This window comes from Canis lupus, chromosome 3, assembly GCF_048164855.1.
Source record: "Canis lupus baileyi chromosome 3, mCanLup2.hap1, whole genome shotgun sequence".
NCBI classification, from domain to species: Eukaryota; Metazoa; Chordata; class Mammalia; order Carnivora; family Canidae; genus Canis; species Canis lupus.
The window spans coordinates 23,446,407-23,474,214 of NC_132840.1; the positions used below are offsets into that span (position 1 = coordinate 23,446,407).

The 27,808-nt window shown below is 57.3% G+C and overlaps 1 protein-coding gene across 1 annotated transcript in view; it reads left to right on the forward strand.

Annotated features, from left to right (window-relative positions):
• JPH3 (junctophilin 3) overlaps positions 1 to 27,808 on the forward strand; it is an 81,353-nt gene that overhangs the window by 13,257 nt on the left and 40,288 nt on the right. The window contains exon 2 of the mRNA XM_072819531.1: positions 19,317 to 20,094. Coding sequence (XP_072675632.1) covers positions 19,317 to 20,094 — 778 coding nt within the window. The remainder of the gene's footprint in view (positions 1 to 19,316; positions 20,095 to 27,808) is intronic.

The window sequence follows — 27,808 nt, forward strand, 5'->3', positions numbered from 1 at the left end:
CTGATTTTAGAACATTAAGAAATATTTTTTTCAAGATTCTATTTGTTTGAAAGAGAGAGAGTGAGAATGAGCGGGGTAGTCGTGAAGGGAGAGGGAGAAGCAGGTTCTTGGCTGAGAAGGGAGCTTGTTGCGAGACTCGATCCCAGGATCCTGGGATCATGATCTGGACTGAAGGCAGACGCTCAGCCACTGAGCCACCCATGCACCCCTAGAACACTTTTTATGACCCAAGAGAGAAACCCCTCGTGCAGTAAGCAGTCTCACCCTGGACAGCCCCCGATCTGCTTTCTGTCTCTGGGTCTGGATGCTTGGTGTGGATGGGGTCCCACAGGGAGCCTTTGTGGCAGGGTTCGCCCTCAGTGTGTTGTTTTCCGAGTCATTCACGGATGTCCCCAGGCCGTCACCTGTGCCACGACTTGATTCCTCCTTAAGACTGAATAATATCCCATGGTGTGGTGAGCACACGTTTCATTTATCCATACATCGGTCCGTGGACATTGAGGTGGGTTCCACCTCGGGGCCAGTGTGAAGAGGGCAGCTGTGAACAGTCCTGGGTAAGTTGTTGTGCGGACATGCGGTTTCGGGTCTCAGTTCTATAGAGACCTGGGTGGGGTGATGGGGATTGCTGGATCCCAGGGTGACTCCGTGTTGGGCCTTGTGCCGCCGTTGTTCTGTTCTCCACGGCAGCTGGCCATCCTGGGCTCCCACCAGCACTGCATGGGGGCCGCTTTCCCCATGTCCTCACCAGCACCTGCTACGCTGTCCTTCCGTTCCGGCCATCCTGGTGGCTGTGAAGTGCTGTCTCCTGTGGTTCGGATGTGCGTCTCCCTGAGGACTGGCCGTGTTGGATCTCTGTCCACGTGCTCGTGGGCCACATGCAGGTCTTTGGAGACATGTCTGTTCAGGTCCTTGCCTGCTTTAAAACTGGCTTGTCTTTTGATTGTTGAGTTGTAGATGTTTAAAATACATTGTAGATAGCACATTGACTTAAAGTCCAGCGCCCGCCTCCTGACTGCCCCCCAGGATTCCCCTGTGCCTGCTGCCTCCCCATTGGATGGTGGATTCCTTGAAATAAATCTGATGCCTTTCTCTTGCCTGTAGAGTATGAGCGCGGTACCAGGACACAGTAGGTGTTCAGTAAATGTTGGCTTGACAGAACTGGAGCCACTGCCCACCGGCTAGGAGGTCAGAGTTCCCATCCAGGCTCTGCAGTGGAGGCTTTGAGGGGCCGCATTTAGGGGCTGTTTCACCAGCAGGGACATAACAGCCGTGGTGTCCGCAGGATAGTTGGGACCCACACAGGTATTTATTGAGCACTGACCATGTCCCTGGCAATGAGCCGGCCCCAAGTATTATGGTACTATTGGGCCGGCTGAGGGGACCTGTCCGTGCACCTGTTACATAGCTCCCCTTTTACTGCTGACAGGATGGAGGGACCTGGGCCAGGGCTTTCCCACAGAGACCCAGAGGATGGTGGAGGGGGGCTGGGCAGCCTGGGAGCTTGCAGATGCTCCAGGAGGAGTGTTTTTAAGTGTGCGTGTAGGCAAAGGAAACAGGACCCCCCGGGAGCATGGGGAACCAGCGGCTGTGGCTGTGGTTGTGCCAGACTCAAGGGGCAGTGTCCAGGGGTCAGGCCCTGCCTGGGTCTGCACAGAGCCAGCCTGACTCTTAGGGGCCAGGAGGTAACCCACTGGAGATGAAGATCTCAGCCCAAAGCTGGCCTGGAGCCTCCCTGGGCTCAGGTGTCCCCCACCACCTGGACGACATGGGGCTGAGTGGCGCGTCTGCGGTGCAGGGCCCCATCTGGAGGAAATTAATTGTGGATCCCCGAGACAATGCGGCAGAAATATAGCAGAGGTCAGAGTTTTCTCGGGACTGGAGGCGGCCCTGGTGACAGTGACCATGAAGTGTTCACAAGTGCAGAATGCCCTGTTAGCTGGAGGCCTGAGCAGGAGGAGGGCAGGGCAGGAATGTGCCAGCCAGGGGAGGAAGTTAGTGGAGAGACAGAGAGGGAGGGAGGGAAGGTGGGAGAGACCAGGAGAGGGAGAGAGACAGGGGGAGACAGAGGGAGAGAGACAGAGATGGAGAGACAAAGAGTCAGAGAGGGAGAGACAGAGACAGAGATGGAGAGACAGAGACAGAGATGGAGAAAGACAGAGATGGAGAGACAGAGACAGAGATGGAGAGAGTCAGAGAGGGAGAGACAGGACAGATGGAGAGAGATAGATGAGGAGAGAGAGAGGAAGAGAGAGAGGGAGAGATGAGCCGAGGGAGGAGACAGGGAGAGGGAGGAGGGATGCACACCTACTACTTCTCACCCGTCCTTTGTTTTCACTGGCACCGAGCATCTCTGGGCAGGCACCCCTGCCTCAGTTTCCAGCCCTGCCCCTGCCCCTCAGGCCTGTGAGGAGCAGGAGCCTTAAATGAGAATGAGGTCCCCAGAGCATGGGGGATTCATGATGCCCATGAGCACAGCTCTCCACCCCTGGCTGCCAGAGCTCATCCCCCCTGAGCTTGTTTCCACGTGGCCCAAAGTGGAGAGGTGAAAACCCTGCCTTCACCTGCCTGATGCAACAGGGTCCTGTCCTGGGGACCCCCTTCTGTCTGGAGCCCTGGCCTGGGGGCCCCCCTCCATCCTTGCAATGCTGCAGGATCCCAGGTCCCCAGCAAGGCAATCAGGCCCAGGGCTGTCTGAGCTGATTCTGAGTTGAGGGGTCAGCACTGGGGCTTCCTCATCCCTCAGGAGGGCCTGCAGACCCCTGCTTCTGGGCCTTCCCCTCCTCCCACAGCAGCCAGAGGAGTTCCTGTAGAAATGTCCAGAACTCCCTCGGGGGGTCCAGGCCTTCCAGCCAAGACACCCAGGAACCCGCCTGCCTCGCGGTGGAACAGTCTGGTTTCTTCCTCGTTGCAGGGAGTGGGGGACCCTCCCATGGAACCATGGGGCCAGAAGTTAGAGCCTGCTGTGGGGCTGGGGCTCTGGGTGGGTGGTTTGGGGAGGGCGGGGTTCCCTCTGCTCTTCCTCTCTCAGCCTCCAGGACTCTGGCTGATGGCCAAGGGAAATGGTTTCGGGAAAACCCAATCTCAAGGGCCTGTCAGCCGGACTGAGACAGCTGTCTGGACAGAGTCCCCAAGGGCGCAGGTGGACAGGTCTGTGCGGGTACTCACGGGCCATCGCCCCGCTGGCTGGGCCCCTCCCTGTCCTCCCTCCGCCCTCCAGAGCTGCTCTGTGCCGAGACGCCTGTGGAGCTTCTAGTATCCCTCCTTGCTCTGGACAGCAGCGCGCTGGGGGCCTGAGGACACACTGCTGGACGTCCCTCCCCAGGCCCAGCACGCATTTGGAGCTGGCGACCACGGGGGCCGCAGGGGCAGGCGGGGACCCCAGCCCTGCATGTCCTTGGCCTGGCCCACCCTCAGCCGGCCACACTGCCATCCAGCGGGGCAGGTGTGAGGTTCCTCCTGGGCTCTGGCCCTGCTTCTGGGGGGCAGGCCTGGGGTGTCTTGCTCCCCCAGGATATTTGTAGTTACTCTCCCGGGACGTGCCGTTTCTGTCGCTGACCAAATCGCAGGTTTGGCCACTGGCCACTGTGGTTCGCTGCCCGTCTAGACCTCAGGTAGAGAGAGGGTAGTGAAAATAAAGGTGTAAATTCTTTCCCCACGGCTCCCAATTCCATCCACGGACCTGCTGGGAGTCTGCACACTCGTGCTGGGGGACCGTGCTCCCACCTCATCCCTTGGGAGCAGATGTCATGTCTGAAATTGGACTGTCCACCTCCGTGTCCTGTGGGGAGTCCTGCCCCGAGCACTCTCCACTGCACGGGCCCGTGGGACCCCCTGGGCCATAGAGCAGAAGCCCCCTGGGGCGCCCAATAAACAGGGGGATTGAGGAGGGTTACTTGGCAATTCTGGGAAGTAGGGGTGTGTCCCCCTGCCAGCAATGTCTGTTGGGAGGGGTTGAAACCCCGTCTCCCTCCCCAGGAAGGCTGGAGCTGCCTCACACCATGGCCCGTCCTTTGCAGGGGCTGCAGAGCGGGGTGCTCCTAACCCAAGGCTTTAGTTTTTGTAATTCATTGAGATAGAGTTCACCTAGCACACATGACACCTACTCCAAGTGCACAATTCAGTGATTCCTGGTGTGTTTGGAGTTGTGCACACATCACTGCCATCAACCAGAGAGCACTTCATGGTCTCAGAGAGAAACCCCGTACCTAGCCGTCCTCTCCCCAGCTCCCCACTCCCCTTGGCAACCACCGAATCTCCTCTCCGTCGCTGGGTTGGCCTGTCCTGGACACCTCATGTCCTTGTGTCCTATTTGACACGGGGCCTCTTGCATCCTCAAGTCCCTTACCATTTTCTACGGGAAGTGCCAGAGCTCTGCTCCTCCTGAAGACTTTGCAGTACCCCAGGGCATGGAGGGAGCACATCTGGCTCGCCCAGTCATCCGTTGATGACCATCTGGGCTGTTCCCACCCTTGGCTGTTTGAAGAACGCTGCTGTGGACGTTTGTGTGCGGGTGTTTGTGGGACAGGCGTTCTCTTTTCTCTTGGGGGTGGACCTAAGCATGGAGTTGCTGGCACATATGGTAATTCCTGGTTTAATGGTTTGAGGAACTGCCAGACTGTTTCCCAAAGTGTCTGCACCCTTGTACATTTCCACTCAGCTTATTTTTTAAGAAGAATCTTCTGGAAGCTAAGAAGTCCTTCCCAGCATCCCCCCACCCCCAGGTGGGGGGTGGATTTATTCCCCAACGTGGCATATTCTGTGTGTGGAGAAAACCCTAGCAGGGATGGGGATGGCAGTCATGCCAGGCATGGGGAGCAGCCCTCAGTGCCACCTCCTGCAGGTGGTCCCGCCACAGCCCTGCCCCTCTGCCTCTCCCCTGCTCTCATCCTCTTCCTGCCAGTAGTGTTCTCACCCTGTCCCTCTCAATCTCAAGTCCAGGGGGTTCTTTGTTCTGCATATTCTCTGCCCGGGTACGTGGATGGTCCTTTGCAGGTAGTGGCTAGGTAAATGAACGTTATTTAGAGAAGGGGTCTTCTCCCCACCCTGCAGGAAAGTGAGGCCTAGGGGGTGGGGAGGGACCTAGAGGGAGCTCTCTAGCTAGGTGGTCATCGCGATCCTGCTCTCTACAGGAGAGGTCATGGCAAAGGACACTGATGTACAAGCTATCCCCGACCACTGATCAATCTGTTTTTGTCTGAGAGGGTAGGCTCTGGGAGAGACCTGCATGGAAAGGCGACAGAGTTCTGGGGGACCCCTCCAAGAAGATAACAGGGACTTGGAGATCCCCGAGGTGATAACGTGTACCTGGGGCCTCCATCGGGCCATAGTGGGCAGGTAGGGCATTCTGTGGGGCCATAGCGGGCAAGTGGGGGCTCTGTGGGGCCATAGCCAGAAGGTGGGGCCTTCAGGAGGATAAAAGAACACACAGGGCCCCGTCCCTCGCTCTCTGCCCACATCCTCCTAGGTTCTCATGTTCAGTCTGTCTGGCTGCAGTCCTGTGGATTAGGGACCATTGGCTTCATTTGGGTAAGTAGCTCGTCCAACTCATGGCTGATGGTGCATGCGAGTGGCCTCATAGGAGTCCTGGCTACACTCCACACTTACCTGGGCCTGTCCCTTGGAACTGGCAGCCCTGCATAGAGACCACCTGCCCCAAGCCCTCTGGCCCAGAGCTTGGGAAACTGAGGCCTGTGGAGGTCTCACAGGGACCTAGAGACGCCTCGAGGGGCTAGAGCCCTTGTGTCAGCTGTGGTGTCTTCCTGGGATGATGGCTCATCAGCCACATCACGAACATTGTCTCAGTGCGGGCCCAGGGCTCGAAGGCTGGACGCTCAGCAGCGTCCTGGTGTACCTGTGGTGTGTGTGTGACACCCCGACCCTGCGAAGTGACATAGGTCAGAGGGAGATTTCCCAGCACTGTGAGCGGTGGACGCTGCTGTCTGAAGGCAAGATGGAAGCTTGCCCAGCAGGTGGCTTTTCAGGAACAAGCTCATTGGTTCTCAAATGACAGACTGTAAAACAGAAAGTGATGGTGGTCCTGGAGCAAGAATGTCTTAGGAGCTTTTGGAGTTCCCTCCTGCTGGGACTCTGCCCAGAGCCCCCCGGGGCCACGCTGCTGGGCAGGCTGAGTGTCCCTGGTAAGTCCTCACAGCTCTCCAGGTGATGCTAATGGGAGGATCTGGGTTCTTGACCCGGAGTGGCCTCAGTCACATGGAGGGTGAGTCTCATTCTGGAGTGCCGGCCCGCCTCCAGGGGCTCTGCTTCAGCAGGTCCAGGGGCCTGGGACTCTGCATTTCAGCAGTTCCCAGGTGGCGTGGGTACTGCCCAGGAGAACTGCACCCCATGGAGAGCCTTCCAGTGCCCCCTCTGCTCAGTCACTTCTCAGCCCACCAGAGCGCGGGCCTGACCTTACAGGGGCTAACCTTGTGGGCCTGGGGCAGCTGCGGAGCCTCCGTGCCCACTGGGTGACCAGAGCAGGGAGCGTAGCACCAGGAAAGGTGCTCTCCAGACGGTGGGATGCAGAGTAGCACCTACTCTGTGCTGCGTTCAGTTCTGGCCGGCCTCCCCTGTGAACACCCAAAGGGAGGGTCCCCCCTTTTTTTTGAAGGATGAAGTAGTGATCCAAATTGGCGACCCCCGAGGTCCCCCTTTATTCTTGATAGCATTGAGCACTGCATCTAGATGCCCAGCCACCAAAGTGTGGATTAGATGGATGAATCTTTGCTTTTGGTCTCAGCTTAAGGAGAGGAACCTGCGCCTCAGTTCTCACAGCTCTCCGTCTGGTGAGGGTCTGAAGATCTGGGCCTTCTAAGGTCCTTCTTGGTTTGGGGCAGGCCCTGCTCCCTGAGGCCAGGCAGGACGTGGGGCTGAAATCTGGAAGTTGGGACTGTCAGACACAGCTTCCCAGGTCCTGTCAGCCTGCATACCTGAGCCACCCACCCAGGGTCTCACTCAGCACGAGTCCTCTCACCACCGGCCTCATCCCGCAGGAGCAGCTCTGCGCACGAAGGTATGAGAACCACCAGGCCCCGGGGGGCACGGGTGCAGTTGAAGCCAGAGCCTGTGTTCCTTGCGGCAGACTTCTTCCTTATATTTCAGGGCGTAGTGGAGAGAACTGTCCAGAATGCAGGCCTGGGTGTCAGGCACCCTTGGGTGGGGTCTCAGCTCAGCTGCTACTCTCCATGTGGGGAGTTCGGCCAAGGGACTCTGGGCACCAAGTGGAAGAAGACCTCTGCATGGTGCAGACACACTGTGTACCCTTGGCCGTGTGGGCTGTGCCATTCCTCTTGGCAGGGGAATGAGCCTCTGCCCTGCTCTGCGAGGTCAGGGTGACGAGGCAAGCAGAGTCAGTCTCCTTAGGGGACATGGCTTGGAAGGAACGACACAGGGACACCTGGCTGGGGTCTGCAGACCCCCCTCGACTTCAGATTTGCCTTGGACTCTCACCGACCAGTTGACCTTCCCAAGTGTGGGCCTCCCCTGTGGTGGGGACCAGGAGGAGTCAGAGGCTCCTTCCAGCTCAGGGACAGCCAGATCTCCTCGCTCTTCCTGCTGTGTGGCCTTGGACCAGTGCCCTCGTCTCTCTGAACCCCCATGGGCCCTTGTGAGATGACCACACCTGGCACCCTACCCTGAGTGCTCAGCAAGCGTCAGCTGCCCATGTCCTCCAGCCTCGGTGGCTGTGGTTCTTGACAGCCAGCCTACCCAGCGGGGTTAGCCAGGTGCCCCCAGGCTGAGAGGACAATGGATAGAAAGAAATCTCAGTGACCATCAGAATCCCTGACTTGAAAGAACAGTCCTTATTCTGAAATTTTTGTTTCCTTATGTGAAAAGCACTTTCCCTGGACTCGTAATTGCCAAGACTTGGAAGCAGCAAAGCTGCCCCTCACCCGGTGGTGGATGACCACACGATGGTGTGCAGCCTCGGGAGAGCAGAGTCTCAAGTGCTAGGTACTGTGTGCAAGAGGCCAGCCAGGAAGGCTTCACTGTGCACGATCCCAGCTCTGTGACACAGGTCAGGGCAATGCTCTGGGGGACGGTAAAAGGGTCTGTGGCTGCCCGGGGTTGGGGGAGGGGGTAACAGAACACAGGACTCCTGTCCTGTGGGCAGAGTGATACGTCTGTAGGGGGTGCGTGTATGCTTGTCCAAACCCAGATTGTCCAAGTCCGAGCGTGACCCCTGCCATCAGCTGTGGACTCTAGGTAGTGGGTTGATACTGGCACATGGACTGCAACAAATGCATTGCACTAATACAAGGTAACAAAATGTGTGTGCAGGGGGCACCTGGAAAGTCTGTGTGGTTCCCACTCAGTTCTTCTGTAAACCTGAAACTGTGCTTAAGTTGAAAAAGCCCACCCATGATGGACGGGCGTGGGGAGCAGAAGGGCACCGTGGACACTGCCATGAAGCCCCGCACGCTGAGGACCGTGGAGATGCACGGTCCACCCACGTGGAGGGCTCCTCGTGCCCACCCCAAGTGAACTCCAACTGAGCGTCTGGGTGCACTGCCCGCACCTGGGGCCTGTCTCTTCGGGGCTGCAGGAGGATGAAGGAGGATGAACAAGGAGCCCGTGTGGTGGCTGTGTTGGCTCCACCCCCTCCTGACCCCCGGGCATTTCCTGGCTCATCTCCTGCCCTCAGTGCCAGAATGACTCTTACCTGTTCCCGCTGCCCAGGGTCTGTTTCCTGCCTCCAGTCTGCACACATCTGACCTCGGGGAAGCGTCTCCCTTCCGGCCCAAGGAGATCACTGACATGAGGCCTTGCCCCCGCCCCCACCCTGCCGGGGCCATCCCCACCACCCTTCTCAGTACCTGGGCACAGCAGTCAGCAGGCTGGTGTCCTCTGTGGGGTGTGGGGCTTTGCGTCGGCACCTGGCACCCCACAAGGTCTGAATCCTACTTGAGCCCTGGTTTCCACCCTGCAACGGTGAGGATGTGATGACTGGTGACAACCCTTTGTGCAAATGCTCCTCCCCTTCCCCCTCATAGTGTGTCCTCTCATCAAGATAACGTGTGCTCACAGCTGAAGGCGTCCTTTAGGGCCCAACACAAACAGCCCCCAGCCCCGGCCCCACCTGCCCACGCTGCTCACCGTGTGCACTTATTGCTTGTTTGTGCTTGTAGTCATCATGTGTGGACTTGTGTGCCGCATGGAAAACTTTGAGTCTTCGAGAACCCAGCCCCTTCCCTAATTTTCCGGGATTGAGGACATATTTTGTTAAGCCCAGAATTGGTGCACTTTGTAAGCACAAGGCAAAGGTTTACTTTGGGGCCAGGCCCTGCCCCGACCCCTCTCTCCTCCCCGCGTCCCCAAGCACAGCTGAAGCTCCTGACTGCTGCCCCTCTTCAGCTGCATGGTTTCTCAACCCCATTCTTTCCCCACCTTCCACATGTTCTGTGGAAGACCTCCGTGTGCAGCTTTGCATGTGAACCAGCCTGCCAGGTTCTCTACCCCTACCTACAGAGGCACACGTACGCGTTATGTGTGATACACATTTTCTCTGTTTCTCTGTTGTCTCCTGGAATTCCCGTGTCTATACCCTGAGCTCTCCCGTTCGTGGAATCTCCCCGCGGCTTGCTTTATCATGCTTTACTCCCTCACCGTGCTGGTGTGCGTCCTGCAGTAGCTTCGTAAGGAAAGATGCCCGAATGTTTTGTGGCTTTACTGATAAATTGGTCATGTGGGGAATTCTAGGCTGAAATCATCCAGGACTTGGGGGCAGCGGTGGTGGTGGCGGCACCTGCCCCTGATGACTCGGTTTCACTGCTGCAGAGGAGGCCCATACCGCTCAGATTCTCCATCCCTCACACGCAGTTGCCCCCCTCCCCATCCCAAAGTGGGATCTTTGCTCTTTGGGGGACGGGGATCTGAAACCCCACAACATCGAATATTGGTGGACTCCTTCTCCTCCATCGTGCTGGCGTCCGTGAGCCCCTCCAGCCTGGACCCTTCAGTTCTGGGAGCTTTCCCATTGTTAGCCTTTGGTGATTTTCCGGAACTCCTGCCACACAGACTTGGGGCCCAGCTGACTCATGCGCGACTCTGATTTTCTCCTTACTGTTTCTCACTGCTTTGCCCACCTCTTCTTTTTGTTCCAGTTTCTGATTTTCTTGAATTTATCTTCCAACTCACTTACCAAAATTCTTATTTTAGCCATCATGCTTTTAATTTCCAGGAGCTCTCTCTCTCTCTCTCTCTCTCTTTCGTTGCATTTTATTTGCACTGTGTGGATGCGGTGTCTTCTCTCTCTACAGATTTAATTTCTGGGCTCCCTGATGTCTTTCATACTTTGCATTTTTCATGATTCTCTCCAATTCCCCAACCCTCCTCCTGCCACACATTTATTTGTATGTTGGAGCCTTTCTTCCTGTGAGAGGCTTTCTCCAAACATCTAATGACCCTTGACTGTTCTTTTTTTTTTTCTTTTAAGATTTTATTTAAAAGTGAGCTCAAGCAGGGGGAGGGGCAGAAGGAGAGAGTCTGGCAGACTCTGGGCTCCATCCCAGGACCCCCAGACGATGATCTGAGCTGAAGTCAGACCCTTAACCAACTGAGCCACCCGGGCATCCCGGGGTGTTTAGTAAAGCAAGATAACAAAAAGTTGGCTGGCCCTGTGCAGCCCCTTCAGAGGATTTCCCTCTTCCTCCTGGCTGCCGTCACCCCAGCCACCAATCCCTCCCTGGACAGACTGGCCATGCAGGCAGGGACTGCCTCCTAAAGTCCTGTGTCTGGTTCCTCTCTGCCGAGTGTCTCTCGGGTATGATTTTCTGGTTCTGTATCTCTAGAAACTTTTGTGTCCTGCAGGACAGAACGTGCATATGTTCTCAGCACCCCGGTTTTTATCCTCTCTCTTGGTTTGTCCTCTTAACTTTGACTTACATGTATAGTTGCATCACCTGGCTGACGATGGAGGATTTATATTGGCTTGTGGGGCTGCCGTAACCGAATGTCACAGACTGGAGGGCTTAACCACTTGCTGTTTGTCCTGTTCCCGTTTGGAGGCTGGAGGTTGAAGGTCAGCGCGCCAGCAGGTTGGGCTCCTCTGAGCCCCCTCTGCCGGGCTTGCAGGCGGCCACCCTCTCACCACCTCTTCCTATGCTCTGTGCCTGTACCCCTGCTTTCATCTCCGCTTCTTAGAGGAACTATTGTATTAGGGCCCAGACTCAAGCCCTCTATTGTTTGTTGTGGTAAAATACAACATAAAATCTACCATCTTAACTTACTTTTTAAAGATTATTTATTAGAGAGAGAAAGAGAGAGAGAACAGAGGGAGAAGGAGAAGCAGATTCCCACTGAGCAGGGAACCTGATACAGGACTTGATCCCAGGACCCTGGGATCATGACCTGACCCGAAGGCAGAGGCTTCACTGACTGAGTCACCCAGGCGCCCCTCATCTTAACCATTTTCAAGTGTACAGTTCACTGGTATTAAATACAGAGTGTTCAGTAGTTCCTACCATCTATGTCCAGAAAGCTTCTCTTATAAAAAACCCCTGCACCCATGAACAAGTCCCCTCCAGGCCCTGGTATCTGGTAGTTCTGGGTTTATTGTCGGGGGAGCCACTGTGCCATCACCCACAGCAGCTGCACCATTTCACGTTCCCACTGATGGTGCACAGGGTCTCTGCTTTCTCCACTTCCTCGTGGGTGTGAGGTGGGGTCTTGCTGTGGGTTTGATGTGTGTTTCCCTGATGGCGAGTGATGTTGAGAATCTTCTCGTGGTGCTTATCGCCTCACCTTTTACCTTAATCCTGTGTGCAAAGACTGTGTCACCAAATACAGTTGGTTCTAAGATATTGGGGGGCAGGACTGTAACATGGGAGATAAATTCTGTACCCTGACTCCCGTGGTAACTCTTCAGAGCCTAGCTAAAACCAAGCTTTAAAAATGATACTTGCAGGGCACCTGGGTGGCTCAGTCATTGAGCATCTGCCTTCATCTCAGGTCGTGATCCCGGGGTCCTGGGATCAAGTCCCATATCAGGCTCCCCGCTGGGAGGCTGCTTCTCCCTCTGCCTGTGTCTCTGCCTCTCTCTGTGTCTCTCCTGAATAAATAAATAAAATCTTTAAAAAAATGATACTTTCTAGCGTTGGTGATGATGAGGGGAAGCAATCACTCTCGTGGTCCTTTCCAAGGGTAGTGTATCAAAAACCTTAAAACAACAGAGAAAAAAAACTTTTGAATGAGCAAATTCATTCTAGGAGTTTATCCTGAGGATATAATCTGTATATGAAGATAAATTATCAAAAATGAGGAATGACTTTAAATGTCCCACAGAAGATGGACTTGTAGCTTCTATGTGGTGGAACATTCATGTGTTCGGCTAGCTGCAGCCATCCCTAATGATGCAAAAAAGGTGGAAGGAGGTCCAGGGTACATTTGGAAGAAGGTTCTAGAACCTAGTCTGTCCACACGATGCTGCCTCCCTGGCTCTGCAGCCCACAGGCCAGGTGTCCTTGGCCCAGGTTCTTCACCTCCTGCCACATCCCTCACCCCAGGGATGCCCCGACCAGAAGAATCAATCACCTGGGGGTGGTAGCCAGTGCACATCACCTGGTCTTCCCTGACCATTCTAATTTCATAAGTCAGAGTTTGGGCCTGGAACTGTGGTTTTCCAAAAACAAAACAAACCAATTGCAACAAGTGTCTTTCATGTTGATGCTCGTGCAGGAAGCACTAGTTACCTTGTTTGGGAGTCCTGCCTGGCTTGGGGATTCTGGGGTCGGCCTTGGTGTGTGGAAGTGCTGGAGGGTAGTTTGCACTTGGGGTGCAGTGCACTCTGCCATTCGTTTCCAGAAACTCTGGGAAGCCCACTTCCTGGTGAAGTGTGAAGCACAAGAAATACGGGGTGCATCTTGACTGCTCGGTGTGTCGTCTCCAGCTGCTCAGATGGCCCCTGTGCCCCCCCCAGGCCTGGCTGGGATGCAGAGATGGAGGGGCCTCTGTGTGTCCTCCTGGGCATGAAGGTGGGGATGCAGCGTGCTCTGGCCAGCCCTCCCTCCCCCCGCCACTGAGGACAGAGGAGCCTGGAGCCTTGTAAACGCCATCTGTTCCTCGCAGGGAGACACCTGTTCAGCATGGGGCCCTCACAATCAGGTGTGACACATCCTGGGGTGCACAGACATAGATCCTGAGGATGGGGGTGATTCTGGGGTATCTCAGGGAGTGTTTGGGTTCAAGGGGCACATGGGCTCTCTAGAAGGAGTGAGGGTGTCCTGGGGACCCGGCACTGGAGAAGCATCTACCCCTGTGCCTTGCTCTGAGGGAGAAGACCCTGGCTGCTTCTCTGTTTCCTTCTCTGGCAGGAAGCAGTCATGCGGGCCTCCTCACCTCCTGGCCGACGTCCCAGAGGGAGAAGGTGGTCAGTCACCCTTCTGGGTCCAGTCACTGTGACGGGAGGGGAGGCACCGCACCTGGTGCCCCCAGGAGAGGATGTCCCTCTGGGAGGCAGGCCAGTCTGGGTGGGGTGGGAGGTTTCTGGAGGGGGCAGTATGGCCTGGGTTGTGGTGTTGGGCTGCGGAGGCAGGTGTGGGGCTGACAGGCCCGAGGCCCTCCAGGCAAGCCTCAGGCTCGGCTCCAGCTGGGCCCACATCCCACTCCTGTTGGTGACTTTGGGTGTCTCTTTTGCCACAAGCCTCAGTGTTTTTTGTCAGGTGAGCAGAGTGTGTCTGGAAGTCACAGCTCTTGTTCCACTCCCCAGCTCCCCTTCCTTTGCCTCTGGGGTGCTCCCCTGCTCCCCTGGGTACCCTCCAGGGCGACCTGGCCTCGCCCCACCCTGCCCTGGGCCCAGGAGGCAGCTTCCCCAGGCTGGGCGTCTCTGCGGATGCTCAGCCCCAGTGGCCGGGCCGTGATGAAGGCTGCGTTTGCCACCAGGCTGGTCCTCGGGGCTGTGTGACAAGTGCTTTGGAAGAACTGCAGCTGAGAGTCGAGGGTTTCGGTCAAACAGGCGTGTGAGAGGCGTGGAGGCCCTAGTGGGACTTCTGTAACTCGAGGAGAGCAGGCTGCCCGCCCGGCCCGAGGTACTAGATGCTGAGGGCTGGGCTTGGACGGGGTGGATTCCTGAATCTGGAATCGCTGGTGCCCACAGCATGCCCGGCAGCAGCCCAGCCAGATGTTGGACCTCCGTGGGGCCCCACGCACAGCATCAGCCTCACCTGGGGGATTAGGCATGCAGGAGCTCAGCCTGCACCCCGAGTCGGGAAGTTGGTGGGAGGTTTAGCACCCCACCCCCGCTGGCCTCGTCCTGTGTGCTGCTCCCTGCGAGTGAGCCCCGCTGGCTTCAGGGGGCATCTTGCAGGTGAGGCCCAGGGAGGCTTGCCCGCTCGCCTGGGGTCCCCTTGGGTTTCCTGATTCCGACTTCCAGCTGATGGGGATGGAGGGGTCAGTCCGTTATCTTCATTGTGGTGGGCAGGTGAGGGGGTGGCAGAGTCGGTGGGAGGGTCCCCTGCTTTCCTGAGTTGACTTGGAGGGTGGAAGGGATGCCCTCAGCGATCCATCCACCTCTGGGTGTCTTCCTGTGAGGGGCAGCCCAAGGTCAGGGTGAAGGTGTGCGTAGGAAGCTGCCTCTGCTCCAGGGTCCCTCCAGCATCCAGCGGAACAGCACCTGTTGGGGCCACTTGGCTTCCCCTCGAACTGGGCACCCTGGCTCCTGCCTCTTCACACACAGGTTGCTTGGGGTGTAAAATGAAACAAAACACTGGGTTTAATGGTTTAACGGTGTGCAAATAACCAGTTGGATTCAAACAATCACAGAAATTGGGGTGGGGGAGCTTGAAATGAACCCTTTATCACCCTAGCCCGCCAGAGGACTGGGGCAGAGAGGAGGCTGGGAAGGAGGGTAGAGGGGAGCCTCCCCTCGGGAGAAGCTGCCTCCCCATGGCCTGCCTGGTCGCAGAGCTGGCCTGGGTCTGGTCTCTTGATGCCTACATGCCCTTTGCAGCAGGTGCTCCCAGGCCGATCCTAGCAGAGCTGGTCTGCAGTTTCCGAGATGTCGAATCCAGTTTCTTCCTGATGTTGGCCATACTCAGAGATGTGTTCCCACTGGGGGTAACCATGCAAATACAACCAAACTGCAGGCTCTGACCAAGAAAGGCTCCGCCATGGCCAGCTCTTCATGTGCGTGGGTGCTACCTACTGTCTGTGTACCATGTGGCGGGCGCAGTCATCGCCCCAGGCCGCCCAGATCGGGGCTCGGGCTGCCTGACTCATGGTATAACTCCCTGGGCTCTGCTCAGCTGCACCACGTTGGGCACAGGAGTTTATTTTATTTTATTTTATTTTATTTTATTTTATTTTAATTAATTAATTAAAGATTTTATATATTTATTCATGAGAGACACAGAGAGGCAGAGACACAGGCAGAGGGAGAAGCAGGCTCCTGAGAGGAGCCTGATGTGGGACTTGATCCTGGGACCTTGGGATCACGCCCTGAGCTGAAGACAGATGCTTAACCACTGAGCCACTGAGGCATCCCAAAATTAACCATTTTATTTTATTTTATTTTATTTTTTTATTTATGATAGTCACAGAGAGAGAGAGAGAGAGAGGCAGAGACACAGGCAGAGGGAGAAGCAGGCTCCATGCACCGCGAGCCTGATGTGGGACTCGATCCTGGGTCTCCAGGATCACGCCCTGGGCCAAAGCCAGGCGCCAAAACGCGGCGCCACCCAGGGATCCCGAAATTAACCATTTTAAAGTGAACAATTCATGGGCATCTGGCACATTCATACTGCTGTGTGGTCACCACTGGTACAGAACACCAAGTCATTTTCATCCCCCAAAATGAAGCCCTGTTCCCCGTCCCAGCAGCCACCACTCTGCTTTCTGCTCTGGATTTGCCTGCTCAGGACATGAAGGGTCCTTCCCCTGGCCTTTGCCCCTATCTGGCCCTGGAGCACGTGTACATTTTTTCCCCTGATCTGTAGAAGGACCTCAGGAGTCCCAGAGCTCAGGAAAACTACATCGAGTCCTTGCTTTTGCTCCACCGCCATGGGAACTGAAGTTTGCAGGGGCCGTGGCTTGTCTTGGCCGTGCTGCTCCTCACGTGGCCTCTAGAAGGCCAGTGTGGCCGGATGCAGGTGCCTGGGGAGAGGGGCGAGGATGGGGAGCCCTAGGTTCAGATCTGCCCTCCGGCTTCTGGCTGAGTGTGCCTGGGTGGGCCTGTGTTCCCTCAGGTTTGGATGAGGAGTGTTGATAACCTTCAACACTCTATATCCGTGACCCCCTCTATACCTGCACAGCTGCCTTCCTCACCTTATAGATGAGGAAACTGAGGTTCAAGGAGATGTTCCCAAGGTCACAGATCCAGAAAGCATGCAGTCAGGACTCGAACCCAGGTCTGGCCCTTTCCTGACACCTTCCCAAGCCCCTGCTGGTCACAGCCTCTGCCAGGCTGTGCACGAAGCTCCTGGAGGTGCCTTCACTTTATTAATTTTTAAAAATTTGGCAAAATAAACATAAAATCTGCCATCTTAACCACTTAAAGTGTACAATACTGGTCCACGCCTGGTCCCGGGGTCCTACTCATAACCCTGGCTGCTGTGAGCCACGGGGTCTCTGTCCCAGCATGAGACACACCGGCACACCGCATGGCACGGAATCCACCACCACCTTTGTCTGCCCCATGACAGTCACCTGCTTACAGCCAGGTTGGCTCTGGGAAGGGGTGCAGTGGACGCTGTGGGGCACATGGGTAAAGCCCACATCCTGCCCTCCCATGGGGAAGGGGCCACGCCTGGCTCATGCAGCCTGAGGTGGGAGGAGCTCTTGGTTGGGGCAGGGGTGGGAGCTGGGGAGAGGGTGAGGAGCACCCCTGCTGCTCTGCATTTGGGCCCTGGGCTACGTCCCTTTGTAGAGCATGCCCCCCACCCAGCTTTGGGGCTACCAGATGGCTGTCTGCTGTGGGGGTGCAGAAGCCCCCACCTCAGGGTGGGATGAGTCCCACGGGATTAGGCTAAAGCACACGTGCAGCTAAGACGCCCTCCCTCATGGACATGTCCAGGAGGACACTGGTCTCAGGCTTGGCTTATAGAAAGTACCTTTGTGGGGGTCACTTGTTCAGTGGACAGGCCACTGTCTGCTGGAGCACAGGGCTCCCAGGTCCCTTGCCCTGGCCTCTAGCCCCAGCTACATCTCTCCCCAGCAAGGCCAGGCATGAGTTACCAACAGAATCAGGTGTCTGGTTGTGGGGAGCTCGCAACCCACTTGAGCAGGAGACGTGTCCTGCAAATGTGTAAGACCCTCCAGAGTCTGCCTGTGGAATGCTGGATGTTGGCGTAAATGCTGCAGGTCCTGTGCGGGAGCATGGTCAGCTCTACGGGCTGGGGTACCCCGAGGTGTTACTGAGGAGGGGGTGCCATCTGGGTTGGATTGGGTGGGATTTGAATCCCGAGGTCTCAGACAAGCCCGTGAAGGGTGGGGACCTGTTCTGACTTGGGCGTTGTCAGTGACTGTGATGGGCAGTGACACAACAGTGACTGAAGTTCTCTGGGGCCACATGGCAAGGCTTTGTGTCTTTCCTCTGGTGTAGGGCAGGCATGTGATGGAGAGGGCCTGGGTGGGAGACAGTAGGGAGGAGTTGGGAGTGGGGCAAACTGGAGGGGGCACCCGGTTTGGAGTCCATTTGCTGCTGGACTCCACTCCATTTTTCCATCTGAAAACAAAGATTTTGGCTTGCCAGAGCCTTTACATTTTTAGGAGAAAGAAGAGCTGAGCTTTTATGTGAAACGTCTCGATTTTGAAATGTTGGCAATTCCAGTTTTTTATAAAAACACCATGGGACAAATAAAGCCTGTGTATTGGTGAGTTTCTGGTTTGCAGCCCCTGTGACAGTGAGCTGGAAGTGTGGTGGGACAGATTCTCCCCATTTTCCCTGAAAAGCCCGTCCGGGGCGGGGACCCCATCAGTGGAGCTCAGCGGGGGCCCGGCAGTGAGTCCAGGAATGCTGGGGGCTGTTCTCCTCTCCCGGTGACGTAGGTCCCCTTCTGTAGACGAGGAGACTGAGGGTCAGAGAGGCTCCCATCACACAGGGGTAAGTAGAGCAGGGACATGAGCCTGGTTTTATCAATTTATTTTCCCCTTTAATTGTGTTGTGGTAAGATATTCTACGTATCATAAAATTTGCAGCTGTAACCACGCCTTACACAATTCAGTGGTGTTATATTCAGGGTGTTGTGCAACCATCACCTCTACTCTACTTTCAAAGCTTCTCCATCACCCCAAGTAGAAACTAGTTCCATTAAAGGACAACTCCCTGTGTCCCCAACCCCCGCCCCTGGCACCTGCCATTCTTCTGTCTCTGAACCTGACTGTTGGAAGGGCCTTGTGTCAGTGTTCTCACATGGTGTTTGTCCTCCTGTGACTGGCTTGTTTCACAGGTTCCCCTGTGCTGTAGTGGGTGTCACTTTTAAGGCTGAAAAATATTCCATTGTTTGGATGGACCCCATTTGGTTTATCCATTTGTCCATCAATGGACACCTGGGTTGTTTCCACCTGTCGTCTATTCTGATTAAGCTGCTGTGAGCATGGGTGTGCAAATAGCTCTTTGAGCTCCTGCTTTTGATTCTCTTGGGGATGTTGGGTTTGCTGGTTGCAACACCTTAATGTGCCTCAGTGCTCTTGCAAACCCTTCTTGGATACCCCCAGCAGTTGGGAATTTACTGCCTCCCGGGGCAGCCCTTTCACACCGGGTTTGTAGCCGGGATCTGTGTCCCTGTAGCTGGACTCCTGGGCCCCATGACCGTTTGGGGCCACTCACACAGCACCTGCTTCTTTCCTGCCCGCTGTGCTCCTCCCTGTCTTCTCAGGGTGGGGCCTCTGCCTGTGTGCAGGGGGAGCTCTCCGGTTCGCTCTAGACTCAGTGCCAGACTCTTTTTTTTTTTTTAAAGGTTTTATTTATTTATTCATGAGAGACAGAGAGAGAGAGAGAGAGCGGCAGAGACACAGGCAGAGGGAGAAGCAGGCTCCACGCAGGGAGCCTGACTGGGACTGGATCCCAGGACCCCAGGATCATGTTCTGGGCCCAAGGCAAGCGCTAAACCGCTGAGCCACCCAAGGATCCCTCAGTTCCAGACTCTGACACCTCGCTTCCCTTTCCCAACTTCTAAGAGAAAGAAATGCAACGGCGCAAAGCAGGACCGGTGCGTCTTCAGCAAAAACCATGGGTGATAGAGTCCTAAAAACAGGCGGTGGTCTGTCTGCCTCCCAGCAAAGCCACCAGGTTGTCCCAGGACAGAAGCGTGAGGGCTCGGGCCACAGCGCGTCCTCCCGTCGCGTCGCCCCCCAGAGGCTCACCTCTCTTTCCTTTGTGTCTGCAGGGACCTACCAGGGCCAGTGGGTCGGCGGCATGCGGCAAGGCTACGGCGTGCGGCAGAGCGTTCCCTACGGCATGGCAGCGGTCATCCGCTCGCCCCTGAGGACGTCCATCAACTCTCTGCGCAGCGAGCACACCAACGGCGCGGCGCTGCACCCCGACGCCTCCCCGGCGGTGGCCAGCAGCCCGGCCGTGTCCCGAGGGGGCTTCGTGCTCGTGGCGCACAGCGACTCCGACATCCTCAAGAGCAAAAAGAAGGGGCTGTTCCGGCGCTCGCTGCTGAGCGGCCTGAAGCTGCGCAAGTCCGAGTCCAAGAGCAGCCTGGCCAGCCAGCGCAGCAAGCAGAGCTCGTTCCGCAGCGAGGCCGGCATGAGCACGGTCAGCTCCACGGCCAGCGACATCCACTCCACCATCAGCCTGGGCGAGGGCGAGGCCGAGCTGGCGGTCATCGAGGATGACATCGACGCCACCACCACGGAGACCTACGTGGGCGAGTGGAAGAGCGACAAGCGCTCGGGCTTCGGCGTGAGCCAGCGCTCCGACGGGCTCAAGTACGAGGGCGAGTGGGCGGGCAACAGGCGGCACGGCTACGGCTGCATGACCTTCCCCGATGGCACCAAGGAGGAGGGCAAGTACAAGCAGAATGTCCTCGTGAGCGGCAAGCGCAAGAACCTCATTCCGCTGCGTGCCAGCAAGATCCGCGAGAAGGTGGACCGGGCCGTGGAGGCTGCCGAGCGGGCTGCCACCATTGCCAAGCAGAAGGCGGAGATCGCGGCCTCCAGGTAGGAGGGTGTGGCGGGCAGGGCTGGGTTGCAGGGCCTGGTCCTCTCAGCTCTGCTGTCCTCAGGATAGGGACCGGTGTTTCTCGAACTGTGCTCCTGGGAACCAGGGGGCTCCTTGAAGTTTCTTGTGGGGGGCAGGCCATGGTTGGTCTGAGCGGGTTCTGGGCCCCCCAACAGCCTTTCCTGCAACAGAGCAGCATCTCCTTTGTTCCATGTGCTGGTGTTACTTGTGGGGTAGCAGGTGCATAAAGAAGGTAGAAGGTGCATAAAGAACAGTGCATAAAGCACTGTTCTGCTGGTGACACGAAGGTGTGACGGCCGTGCTCCCAGCACTGCAGACATGTGAGGCTGGGGAGGAAGCTGCGCTGGTTGTCTGTGGACTCAGAGACAGCCCAAACTGCACGGACCAGCTGGGGGCCCCCGGCACGGGGCCCATGTGATATGTGGTGCTGTGGGCCAACAGCTGGTGTGAGATGCAGCCCTAACTGGGTTTGGGTTCAGCGGGGCTGCCGGGCACTGAGCAATGGGTCCTGAGGTGGCTGCTGGTGGGCACTGTGTTGGTTTCCAAGGTGACTTTAGTGTTGGGTACAAGCTTCAGGGCTGGAGGAAGGGGCTCAGGGCCCAGCTCCCCTGGAGCTGCAGGGGCAGGTGCATGAGCAGGGTCTGGGCCAGGTGAGGGGGTAGGTAGCTGTGGATGGCCCTGGAGGGCAGGGACCATCTGCTGCAGCTGGATGGGAGTCACCCCATTGAAAGCCAAGGTCTCCGTGGGAGGCTGCACGCCTTGGTTCTAGGGAAACCATTTCTGAGTTAGCCAGAGCTTCCTGCTGTCTGTGTGCTTTCCTAAGTCAGGGTGGGACCTGGGGGTCTGCCCCGTGGGGCCTGGGTGGTCGTCCCCAGGACCTCTTTAGAAGCTGCAGCCTGCCCAGGCCAGAGGCATCTGGGAGGACAGACCCTTGCATCTTTCTGGATGATTTTGTGTCCCCAGCCAGGGGCTCACTTACAGCTCAGGCTGTCCAACCTCATCACTAATTAAAGATTTAGTTTATTTGGCTCTGATTTTTCTGTGACCTTTGATCCACGGTAGAAGGAAAGTGGTAGCCTGGGTTTATCAGCAGAATATGAGCTGCTCCCCACATCCGAGATTTTAGAGGGAAGGAAATCCATTCTGAGAAACCAAGACAAAGACGGAGCCGCTCCCTGAGCACTGAGGTCCCAAATTGCTCTGCTTACCACCCCCCCGACCCATCCACCAGACATGTTCAGGCTCGGAAACAAACAGGACCAGCATTTATGATGACTCCCCTGGGAGATTAAGATGAAATCAGGTTTATTGGTTATCTTTTTCCATCCTGAATGTGACACTTGCTTGTACAGAACATGGAATGTAAAAGGAAGAAGCGTCATCAGCTCTCCTTGGCTCCGGCATCCAGACAGGCTGGCGTTTGTGTGTATTTCTTGCCTTCCAGTTGTGTTTGGTGTGGTTTGTTGACATCCATCCATAAAAGGCAGTTACAGGGCTTGGGGAAGTGTGCTCCAAGGTGTGGGGTCCTCGGAGCAGTGCCTGTCTGGCTGCAGGTCCGTTCTCAGCCCCCGGGTCTGTGAGGCAGCCCCAGGATGTAGCCGACCATCTTCTGCAGAAATGACTTTAACGTCCAGCGGCCAGGAAAACTTGATTGGGACTGAGGCCTAGGACGCAGGGCAGTTGTCCGACAAATCCCACAGAGTTCATGCTGTGAGCAGAGCTCAGAGTCCACACACCTGATGAGCTCCACTTAGGGCAGAACCTCTGCCCATGACAAAGGTTCAAGAACTCCAGTGACAGCAGCTCCGAGTACTGGGGGCCGGCTCAGGGGGACTGCAGACACCGTCTGGCTTAGGCCCATCGCTGCTGAGCAGCCTGGGGTGGGCTCTTCCCCTCTCTGGGCTGGGCTCCCTGTGGAAGAATAGGATAATGTGGTGCACAGTGCCCTCAGCCCATGTGGGGTTTGGCGCAGGCTGTGGTTGCCGTACCAGCCCCTCTACCCCAACCCTGAGACCTTTTGGGGATGTGGATGTGCCTGCGGTGTGACCCTGAGCCACATGGGCCTGCTAGTGCCCAGGGTCACCCATTGGAGGCAGGGGTGACAGCGTCCTGTATCCCTACAAATAGAGATGGGGATGAGCCTCCTTTCTAGGCTGCAGGATGGAGCAGTGCTTCCTGCGTTTTTTCAATGGGCTTAGATTTGGAAAAAACAGGGCATGAGCATCTGTCCTCGATAGCAAAGCCCGCAGAGGAGAGCTGGTCCACGCCCAGAACCCCCGAGGCCCACCCTCTGCTGGAGCATGAAAGTGGCCTTGGCGGCTGGGAGGTGGCTGGCCCCAGGTGGGCTTTGGTCATGGCTGCTGCCAAGAGAGGCCAGGCCGTGAGGGCAGCAGCAGAGAGGCGCCGCCGCTCCCTCCTCAGGGCCCAGCTGAGCACAATTACTGAGCCAAGTCCATAGAGACAGTGTGATGTCTCCTCATCAGGGCGCCCAGGCCCCTCCCTGGGGGGACAGCTCTGTGGGGACAGCTGCCGAGGGGACAGGGACATGGGCTTTCCTGGAAAACACGCTTGGGGGGTTGGTGGCACCCAGAGCTTGAGTTCTGAGAGGTGGTCCTGTGTTTACCACCCAGTAAGCAGTCAGCGGGGTTGGGGGTGTCTGCAGCCTGGTTCTCGGCCCCCAGTCTGTGCATAGGAATCACCTGGGGCCCTAAGGCCCTGGAACTGCTGGTTCGGAGCGTCTTGGTGTGGTCTGAGAACCTGCATTCCTCAGGAGCCTCTAGGATGCTGGGAACTGCCAGCTCTTCCGTGTGGCAAGAGGCCCACAGGGTGGAGGTGCTGTAGGAGACAAGTAGGGGAGAGTGTGCCCGGTGGTCGGTCTGGGTTGCGGTCAGAGCAGAAGGTCCTGCTGTCCTTCCCCTGTGACTGCCTGTAGAGTCCTCTGCCCCCATTGGGATGGCTGCCACCCTGCCCTGTCAGTGACTGGGGGACCCCTGAGTACCCTTGGAACCTGCTCCAGGCGGCTTGTATCCCGTGAAGCGTCCTTCACAGCACAGCATACGCGTCTCTTTTGCACCTGCTGCATCTCCATCGCCCCTCCCGGTGCCTGTGACAGACATAACTGGTTGATCACAGTGCTCCTGCAAACGCTCTGGCCTGGAGGACAAAATGTGACAGCTGTGATCTCACCAGAGGAGCTGGTCTTCCTGAGGACCAGCTCGGGGTCTGCTTGGAAGTCAAAATGCAAACCTGTCCCCTCCTGGTGAGGAAGGATGCCTACAGGACACCTGGCCCAGAGGCTGCTGAGCTGAGGGTGGGCCTGTCCCTCCCTGCTCCCCACAGGGGGATCCTGGGACATAGCACCCGGGCTGCTTGAGAAGGTGACCACCAGAGTGCAGTGAGCCCCCTGCCAGACGAGGGTGGGGAGGGGTCCAGAGCCTGTGAGTGTTAGGAGGGGCTCAATGGTGGTCGTGAGGGGCCCCTCTGTCTGCTGCCTCTCTTGGGGTACCTCTCAAATGCTATTGTGAAGAGCTGTCAGTGGATATGCAAAGCCCTCACATGGGCCGAGGGAGCTAGGCTCCAGGCCAGGGGTGTTTCTGCCACTGCTGAACCCCTGGTGGCTGGGACGGTGCGTGGCTCGGTAGTGGAGCATCTGTGCAATAGCCATGCTTCGTATGAATGTATAAGTGAAGGAATGAATGGTTCCCTGGGGGCTGGGAACCTGGGAGTGTGGTCGTGGCCATGGCCTCCTGGGGAGCTAGGGTCACCCCAGTTACGTCGTCCTTTCCCAGGGGACCACAGGAACCCTCTTGTTCCTGGGCACCCATGGATTCTGGTGGGTCCAGCGAGACAGTGCCTCCTGGCAAAGTTCAGAGAAGCAAGAACTGCATTTTCCTGCAGGGTTACTTTGATGTCACAGCTCCGGGGCCCTGACATCCTGCAGATGGGATCAGGTCCTGACCGTGGGGGCTCACTGTGCATCCATGGGTGGGTCACCGGCTATGCAGGGGGGTGGAGGTAGGTTCCCTGGCTGCATCCTGCACCGTGAGGATTACATGAGATGGTGTCTGTGCATTGCTTAGCATGGTGCAGGGTGTGGTGGGCCCTCGTGCAGATGAGGATGAGAACTCACAGCATATGCCCCTCCAAACACCCCCCAGCACACACACCAGAGACCCCTGCAGGGGCCAGGTGCGCCTCTGGGCCTGCTCCTGAGATTAACAGTGGCTGGTCAGGGGATGGAATGCCAGGACATGCTGGGCAGGAGCAAGGACAGTGACCCAAGTGCTCTCTCTCCCGCCCCCTCTTCCTGGTCTGGCTTCCCTCTGGCGCTCCACCTGCAGCCTGGCGCCTGTAGCCAGCGGTTTCCTGGCAGTGGCCGTGGAGCTTGGGGTGAGTGATGAGGAGGTGCAGGGGCAGCTGTGCTGTTCAGGAGGGGCTCTGTTCCCGCGGGAGCAGCCCCAGATGGGCCACAGTGTGTGGGTGGGAGGAGGGGCTGTGCTGGGAGGCCCTGGGCTGGGGCAGGTGTCCTCGTGTCTGCACTGGTGGGGGTGGGAGGTGCCCCGGTGGTGGCTGGGTGGCTGAGGACACCTCTTCCTGTGTGCAGAGGCTGGCCAGGTCATCCTGGCCACGAGCAGGGCAGACAGGGGCAGCAAGACATGGATGCTGGACTGAGTGAGCAGAATTGCAGGTGGGAGGAGATGGGAGCGTCCTTGACCAGGCATTTAGATGGGAGATGACATTCCTGCCACACTGGCAGCTGGCCCCTCTCTCTGGCAGACGGGGCTCCCTGACCACCACGCACTCAGGATCCTCCTGCCAGGCAGCCGGCCCGTCTGAGGCAGGAGCTGTCCCTGCCTGCAGGGTGGGGACGTGAGCCGCGTGGGCAGAGTGGCCGAGAGCCGGCCCCCAGGTTCAGCGGGCAGTGGCCCAGTCAGGCCTAGGTGCACACCTCCACCCTCTCCTTCTCTTGCCCTTTCAAGCCTGACCGAAGTCTGGGACCCCTGAATACGGGGGCGCTGGCTAGGCTCCGTGAAGCGCTCTCTAAATACAGTGTTGCCACTAGGACAGGAAGGATTTGGTGCCCAAAACCTCCATGAGGCCTGCTCCAGGAGGGGCTTCCACTCCTCCCCACCCCCCCACCCCCGGCCGCTTCTTGAGCACCTGCTGTATGCCCGGGCCGAGCTGGTGTCTCTGCAGCCGGGCCTCAGGGCGCCCTGCTGCTCTGCCTTCAGCTGAGCTCCGTGGCTTCAGCTTCTGTGAGGCCTGGATCTGCCCCGGGCCATCCCCAGGGCTTGGGTGCAGTGTCGTCATCATCATCATCATCATTGGCCAGGAGATTACCTGGGAGCATCTTTCCTTCTTAAAGGAAATGAAACCTTTCAGGATCTGAAACTGGGGGAGGATGTGGCTTGTTTTTTTTTTTTTTTTTTAATTTCTTCTTGAAATGATATATCCACGCAGAAACAGTAAGGCAATAAAACAGATTGGTGTGGTGGCTGTGTCCCACCAAGACCAGTTCATCTCCTTAGAGGGAATTACAGCGGTGGTCCCCCTCATCCTCGAGGGATCCCTTCCAAGACCCCTGGTGGATGCCTGAACCCATGGATAGAACCAAGGCCCGTGCGCCGTGTTTTCCAGGACTCTGAACCTGTGAGGAAGCTCAGCTGACAAATGAGGCAGAGTAAGGGATTTACAATAAAAATAAAATGGAACGTCGACAACAATATACTGTAACAGAAGTTGAGGGAACATAGTCTCTCTCACCCTTCTTCTGTGGCGTGGGACGGGGACGTGCCCCTGTGGGGAGATGGAGTGCGAGGAATGACGTGGGTGTGTGACAAAGCTAAGGCCACCTCTGACCACAGGGCAGAAGGGGGATCGCCTGCTTCCAGACCTTGGTTGACTGTGGGTGGCTGAAACCATGGACAAGGGAGGACAAATCTGCATCTTTTAAGTAGTTTCCACACCCATCTTGGAGCCCAACTCGGGGCTTGAACTCAAGACCCTGAGGTCATGACCTGAGCTGAGATTGAGAGTTGGATGCTCAACCAACTGAGCCCCGCCCCCCCCAGGTGCCCCAACAATCATACATTTTTTTAAAAGATTTTATTTATTTATTCATGAGAGACACACAGAGAGAGAGAGAGAGGGAGAGGGAGAGAGAGAGAGGGAGAGAGGCAGAGACACAGGCAGAGGGAGAAGCAGGCTCCACACAGGGAGCCCGACGTGGACTCGATCCTGGGTCTCCAGGATCACGCCCTGGGCTGAAGGCGGCGCTAAACCCCTAAGCCACCCGTGTTGCCCCATTCGTACGTTTTTGTCCGACTTTTTTCCATGTCTGTGCAGATAGAGGTCTCACAGCCTTGTGGTTTCCTGTTAGTGATGGGACCGTGCTGTCCGTGGCCCACTTTTCTCCTCACCTATGTCAGGGACGTCTTTCCGTGTCAGGATATCCAGACCTGAGTGTTTCTCTGATGGCTGCATGATATTCCATGACATGGACGCACTGTATTGGTCCAACCCTGACTCTGTGAATGGGTTTTGGATGCATCCGGTTGTTCAGTCTTACAGACGAGGCCGCAGAGGCTGTGCTTGCCGCCCCCTTTGCTGCTGGCTTGCAGATAGATGCGTACGTTTAAAGTCCGTGGTAGATGCCGTCACGTGGCCTGGCAGGAAGGCTGCCCTGATTGACCCTGGCTGGGAGGGAGGGAGGGAGGGAGGCCCACAGCAGGAGGTGGGGTGGCCTCAACAGACCGCTCTGTCACAGTCAGAGGCTGACCATGCCCCAAAGATGCCGTCCTCCCAATCCCTGGACATTGTGAGTTTGTGACCTAACACGGCAGAAGGGGCTTTGCAGATGTGGGGAAGGATTTTGAGGGGAGGGGACCATGCAAGACAGGGGGGCACTGTGATTGTAAGCGTCCCTTAGGAGGTGCACGTGGGGTCAGGGTCAGAGGGCTGATGGTGGAGGCCCAGGTGGGCAATGCGGCCTTTACTTGCGCTGTGACTTGGGCCCCCGAGACCCTGGCTTCTGCCCTCCAGGGATAGAAGCCAGCCAATGGGTGTTAAAGCCGCTGCATGTGTGGTGATTTGCTGTAGCTCCTTGGGAAGCGTGTCACTCCCTGCTCGGCTGAGGGCAGGGTATGTCACCCCCGGTCCCCTCTGGAGAGTGGGCATGCCCATCCCTTCCCTCCCCGCCAGTGCCAGGAGGCCGGCTCTTCCAGGCCCCGCGGAGCCAGGCTCTCTGTGCAGGGTACGTGAGCTTCCTGCCTCCGGGGGAGGGCCCGCCACCTGCTGGGAGAGGCCTTCTGGTGGGCGAGAGCCATCTGTTCCGGCTCTGGCCTTCCGACATAAAAACCGGAGGAGACACTGGGGAATGGGGTGCACATCCTGGGAAGGGGCTGGGGCCAGCGCCAGCCACGCGCTCACTTGGGGACAAGAGGTTGCTGCTTCTGGGGCTGCGTGCGCCCTCCCCCTGTCCCGGGAGGCCGGGGGCTCTTGAGTGTGGGCCTGGGTCCAGGGTCCTCCGTGGCGCTTCACGGGGATGGGCTGGTGCCGGGGACGTGGGGCGCGGCTCCTGCCCACACCCCTGCACGCCGTGCCTTGCCCCATGGTGCCTCACCCGTGCACACAGGGTCAGGGGATATGGGCTGTCAGATGTGATCAGGCTCGTGGCTGCACTTGTGCCACTTG